This window comes from Rhinolophus sinicus, chromosome 1 (assembly GCF_057876585.1).
Source record: "Rhinolophus sinicus isolate RSI-liver-muscle chromosome 1, RSI-T2T, whole genome shotgun sequence".
NCBI classification, from domain to species: Eukaryota; Metazoa; Chordata; class Mammalia; order Chiroptera; family Rhinolophidae; genus Rhinolophus; species Rhinolophus sinicus.
The window spans coordinates 157,902,648-157,908,647 of record NC_142501.1 but is presented as its reverse complement, the minus strand read 5'-3'; the positions used below and the strand labels follow the sequence as shown (position 1 = coordinate 157,908,647).

Sequence of the window (6,000 nt, the reverse complement as noted above, 5' to 3'; positions counted from 1 at the left end):
CAGAGTGGGGGATGTGCCGCAGACCAGAGGAATGGGGCAAAAACCCATCTGCTCTCAGCACCCATTCACCAGAATAAATGCACACATGTTCTCAATTTACCTAACACTTCTCCCTACCAGGATTTCAGCCTAGAGAGGGGAGGGCAGGACATCTGTATCTCGTGGCTCTTTTGCTCTGTCTACTTCCCACAATCTCCATGGGACAGAATTGGCAAACCCCGGCTTTCCTCTTTCTTCAAATCCCTCTTCTGCCTTAAAATAGCAAGCTGTATGGCCTAGGCGTCATCATTACAAAGCTGGAAAGAAACTCTATGGTCCAAGTCCCTCAGATCCGGTTCTTATTCTTTTTTTTTTCAATTTAGAAATGTATTCTGTTTAATCCGCAAGGCTTTATATAGCTTTAGTTTCAAAAAAACGAAATAAAACAAAACAAAAAAACAAAAACAGTGAAAACAAGACACTATTTCAAAGTCTGGGCCCTTCCAGCCTTACGAATACAAGAGCTCTGGAAGTTGTATATACCGATTGGGAAAATAAGACAAAATTATGAATGGAGCCATGACATTTCATGAAACAAAATTTTATATAACTCAAGGATGCTTCCTGGGACTAGTAAATTGCCTTTACAAAAAAACACAACAGAATAGAATGAAATTCCAGTGTTCCAAATCAACTTGTTACACATCAATGTAAACCCAGTGTCCTGGCAAACAACATGCTTTCATTTTCCATCTCATCCTAGAGCTCAAATCCAGATTCATTTCAGCAGTGACTCCACAGGCAACAGGAAAGATTGTGGCATTAAAATATTCATTTATGCTTTTGTGGTCTTTCTGGGCAAGCTTGCAAACCATACAAGGTTAGAAGCATCATAACTTAAATGGGTGCTAAGACTCAAACAAGAAAAAGGAAAAAAGGGGCGGGGGGAGAAAAGAGAAAAAAAAAAAGGAAAACCTCTGGGAATAGCCAGGGGCATTTAAAGAAACCATAAGAATGCCAACAGTATTTAAACCCCCTTTTTTAAAAAGGGAATTTTTTTTTTTTTTGGCTTAAAATATTTCACTCTAAATGAATTGATATCAGCTGTCAATGAAAGAATGTCACTAATACACTGTGGACACCTTTTGCAATGTAAATCCATGCCCTTTTTTACATGGTGAACTTCAACCTAGCAATTATTACAACAAATGTTATAGTCTAAAGCTCAAACACATTTTAGCAATTTTGAAATTGAATTGACTACAAACCAAATAAAATTTACATCATAACAAACATTTCCACCTAAGACTGTGGTGACACTTGAGCCTTTTGCATTGATCTCAGGGCCTTTTCACGCAGGTGCTTTTCTAAGTCATCAAGGTTATCTTCAGCTTCACTTTCCGTCTCCTTCTTCGGCTCTGGCTCTGCCTCCGGTTCTTCCTGTGCTGATGTGGTCCTGGGGGCAGCGATGGTTGCAGGGGTTACAGTAGCTGCAGCAGCTACAGCCACAGCCTTTTCCTTCTTGTGATTTTTGTGTTTCTTGTCCTTCTTCTTCTTCTTTTTCTTTCCACCTCCTTCTTGGTCCGAATTCCTTGCCGGTGATCGGCTTGGTGTCAGGCTTTTAGCCTTTTTGACCGGTACCGCTGGGGACCAGTTGATAGAGGGTGACTGAGACTGGACAGGAGATGGAGGTGCGGGGGGTGGGGGGAGGTTTAGCTGCTGGCTCAGGAGATCCTGAGACAGATCGGGAGGATGAGACCCTCCTTACAGACTGCGGGCTTGGTGAGGCAGCCTTTTTTGTCTTTTTGGGTTCCGGAGTCCTGGAGACTCTCCTAATAGGTCTAGTACTTGGAGACGGGGACTGCCTTCTTTGGGGTGATGGTGACGCTCCTCTTCGAACAGGTGGAGGACTTGAGGAGGTCTGAGGAGCTCGAGGCCGTGGGGAGGGCGAATGCCGTTGGTTTGGTTGTGGTGACCGGGCCTCCCGGGTAGATCGGCTCCGGGAAGACCCTTTCCTATGCTTTGATGACAATGAAGGCGAACGTCTCTTGGTGACTGGGGAGCTTCTTTGTTTGGGAGGCGGAGAATGGGAGACCCAATGCTTTGGTGGTGGAGATGGTGATGCCCGTCGTTTAGGAGGAGGTGGGGGAGACGCCGTTCTTCTCTTTGGAGGAGGGGAAGGAGAATATCTCCTTTGTCTTGGAGGAGAGCATCTTCTCGGAGACGGTGAGCGTCGTCGTGGGGGAGGAGCAGGAGTCCTTCCGCGAGGAGGAGGAGCCAGGGAAGGAGAACGTCGTCTTCTGGGGGTGGTGGGGAGGGACTTCTCCTCCGTCTACCACGAGGGGAAGTCTCTTTCTGGAGCTTTCGAGGTGATGGAGAGGCACTCCGGGAAGAGCAATGTCTCCAACGCCTGCCTACCTCACCATTCTTCGCATGGGACCTCTTTGGTCGCTCCTCTTCTGAGGAAGAGGAGGAGCCAGAATCAGATGAAGATTGCTGGTTCTGTCGTCTGCATTGGCGTCTTTGCTGCACAGAATCTGCTGCAGCCATTTTGCCACCTTTATCCTTTCTGATTCAGATAACTCTACTTTTCTAGGCTTGGGTGCTGGTGAAGGGGACTCTCTTTTCTCAGTACCTTTATGGTTTGTCACTTTACCTGAAGTTCTCTCTGGAGAGACAGAAACACGACTTTTTCTTGTTCGGTTTGACTGCTGGGGTGTCGGGGACTGACGAGTTTCTGGCGGTGGAGTTGCTGGAGGTGATGGCAATGCCTTCGCCTCGGAGGACTTGCTGAAGGAGACAACCTACGAGATTTCCGAGGCGGGCTGGGCGTCCTGTTAGGAGGCTTCTTTGGCAGTGACCAGGAACAAGAGCAAGAGGGTGATGAGCTACTCCCGGACAAGGATGCTGGCCTTCTTCGTCGTACTGGAGATCTACTCCTTCTATGCCTTGGTGGAGGAGGCATTCGTCTTGGTGGAGTTCTTCTGCGAGGAGATGGTCGTCTTCTTGGACTTGGTCGCCTTCTAGGTGAGTATGATCTTGATCTGGACCTATGGCGCCGCCTAGGTCGAACATGAGAAGGAGAGAGTCAACGAGATCTTGGTCAGGTCTTCTCCTTTTCCTTTTCGGAATTTTTCTCCGGAGAAGGTTCTTTAGGTTCTGGTACAGGTTCTGGCTTGGGAACTTTCAGGATATCACTAGTAGAAGTGGCCTCTTGTACTGAAGGTTCTTTTACTTTCGATGATGGTTCTGGGAGCTCTGGAGTTTTTTCCTTCTTTTCTGGAGCAGGGGAAGGACTCCAGCTCTTGGTTCTTCTCGGACTTCGAGACCTCTCCCGTTTTTCTCTGCTGCTTTCTTTTTCTTCCTTATCCCTCTTATCCTCGTCTGCATCTTGCTTTTTCAAAGATGCCAACTTTTCTTGTTCAATCTGTCTCTGTTTTATTTCTTCTTTCTTCAATTCTAAGAAAGCAGAAGAAATTCCAGCGATGTTTTCCTGTGCACTTAAGAGCAGGGGCCACAGTTCTCCCATAAATGCTCTAGCATTTTTTCCCTTCAAAAACCCAGTCAGGTTGATTTGCATCATTTTGGAGTCTGGATTCTTCCCTTCCAGCTGGTTGAAAATAAACTCAATCACAACATCATCTTCAAACCCAAGGATTTCCGTTATTCGTTTTGTTCTCCAAGGCTTTATAACCTCCAGATTTACTGTGTTCATGTCCACCTTTTTTTCTAGGCATTCAGCAAATTTCAGCTGCTTCAGTAGCTTCTTCTGTTTGTTGCTGAACCGATTATCCTGTTCTGCACTTGTTCCGCAGAAGAATCCTGCGTCCGTTTTGCTGCCTCCCGGTTCTTATTCTTAATATTAATGGGAACTAAGCAATTTGGAAAACTATTTTTTATCCTCCACAAAACCTAGATTCCGAAGCTATTATAAGAATTTTTTTCTTGGAAGACAGAAGTTATACCACTCTACTTTGTTTTTGCTTTTTATTTAAAATTTGCAAAATTACACAATAGGAGAATAGTAAAATATATGCACCACCCAGTTTAAGAAAATATCAACATTTTATGATATTGTTTCATCCATTACTCATCTTTTTCTTCTGGACAATTTTAAAGCAAAATCCAGATAGCATATCATTTTTATTTCCCTTTACAGTACCTCTATAAGTCAAAATTCTACCAACTCCCCCAAAATAGCAGTTAGATGTCTTAAGCTAACTAAGAAGAAAATTTTGAGCATAGAAATGCACAAGGAAAAAAAACAAACTCTCCTGGAATATGGGAAAACCACCAAATTAAAAAACTGATGGTTTTATTGTTAAGTGCTTTACATAAGATATAATTTTTGTTTCATTTTTAACAGTAAGCACTATTTTATACATATGTTCTCAATTTAGTTTAACAACTTTCACTTAAAGGTCTTTCATATTAAAAATATCACCCTTTCCGTGATCAGTTTATAACTAGCTCACATTAAACAACAGTATTTGAGAAATTTAACTTTTCCTTTTGAATTTTCTCATTTGAAAGTATAATGCTCATGATGTTATAATGTTAAGTAAAAGAAAATCAAAATGGAAATTATATGTGAACTGTGAGTATAACTATGTTTTTTCAAAAATAGATATATGGGGGAGAGAGTGTAAACTAGAAAGCTAAATAGTGATATGATTACATTTCTAGAATTCAACCAGAATTTTTTTCCTACTGGAGTTTCCAGATTTTCTATAATGTAGCTATAGCACTTCTATAGAGAAATATGATTTTTAAAATTGAAAAAATATAGTCTAAGGACTTTCTTAATGTAATTTCCTAACCTCTTTGTTTTGTTTTGTTTTGTTTTCATTCCATCTGGTGTCTCGCCAAATTACAAGTGATTTCCAGTGTTTACCATTGCACAATGTATACCAAGAGCTCCAGATGGCTTCTTACAACAAAGTTAAAGCATTCTTGCTTCTATGAAACACACTCCATGAAAATTTTCAAAAGATAAATGATGCAAATATATTTTGACAGTGAAACCAAACACTTGAGAATACTTAAATCTCTTATTTGCTCTCTAGGGTGTGTGGGAAGGCTGTATAACACTATTCAAATGATGAAAAAATTCTGTTGAATATACAAAAGGGATTGAACAGGGAATTGGGGAACCTGACTTTTAATCTCTGTTCTTCTGTAAATTGCTCTGCAATTTGATGAGTTTCAGAACCTATCTAAGCCTCAATCAGAATCTGTAAAACCAGAAGATAGATTATCATCAGCCTCGCTCACACCACCGTGCAGGTAGGCAGACAAGGTTAGAGTGTATTAATGTTATTTTAACACTATTAGTTGTGACTCACAATTCAAAGGCAACTGAAATGATAATTCTTGAAAGTGTCCAATTAGTAGCAATCCCACAAGCTTAATGGAAATCAGAATTTGATTTTTAAAAAAGAAACAGTAAGTTTAGCAGTGAAGTGATAAGGAGAAGAAAGAAAACCAGTTAGAAAATACCACAGAGTACTCAAAAGAAAGGCATGAAATTTTTTTTAGGAACATTAGCTTTAATTAACCAAAAAAGTTATACATTAATTATCTATTAGCAAATTATGTTTGCCCAGCTAATCCCTTCCTAAGGATTTGCAGATTGATTTTATAAAATCTATGTATTAAAATAACTAATCTTGTAAAAATGATAATAATAATAATGCCTCGAAGTTTTTCTCGAGTCTAGAGTATTATCAAAAATCAGATGTTGTTGCCATTGTAACCAGATTAAGCATCAGTTTTGTTTTTGAACCGAGGCAGACATCTAGTACACTGCTGTCATTCTTTTACTAAAATGATAATCTCATTTGGTATGTTCTGCTGTCTTTTTCCAGCAATACATGTACATGTAGCCTTTTGGTTCATGGATGCCATTCCTGTTTGCAAAATTCTTTGGCCTGTTTTAGGTGCTCAGATTAAGTTTGTGGAATGGAATTGAACTAAGGCTTATGCAAAGAAAGCTACCTAGTTTCGATACGGGCCGCGAGT

General features: G+C 40.9%; 1 protein-coding gene across 1 annotated transcript in view; it reads right to left on the bottom strand.

The window, feature by feature from the left end:
- Positions 1 to 710: 710 nt before the first annotated feature.
- Positions 711 to 6,000, bottom strand: part of LOC109435445 (serine/arginine repetitive matrix protein 1) — a 64,649-nt gene continuing 59,359 nt past the window's right edge. The window contains 5 exon segments of the mRNA XM_088795050.1: positions 711 to 1,689; positions 1,691 to 2,283; positions 2,286 to 2,546; positions 2,549 to 2,746; positions 2,749 to 3,828. Of these exon segments, the coding sequence (XP_088651176.1) occupies positions 1,282 to 1,689; positions 1,691 to 2,283; positions 2,286 to 2,546; positions 2,549 to 2,746; positions 2,749 to 3,828 (2,540 nt within the window). The 3' untranslated portion in view covers positions 711 to 1,281.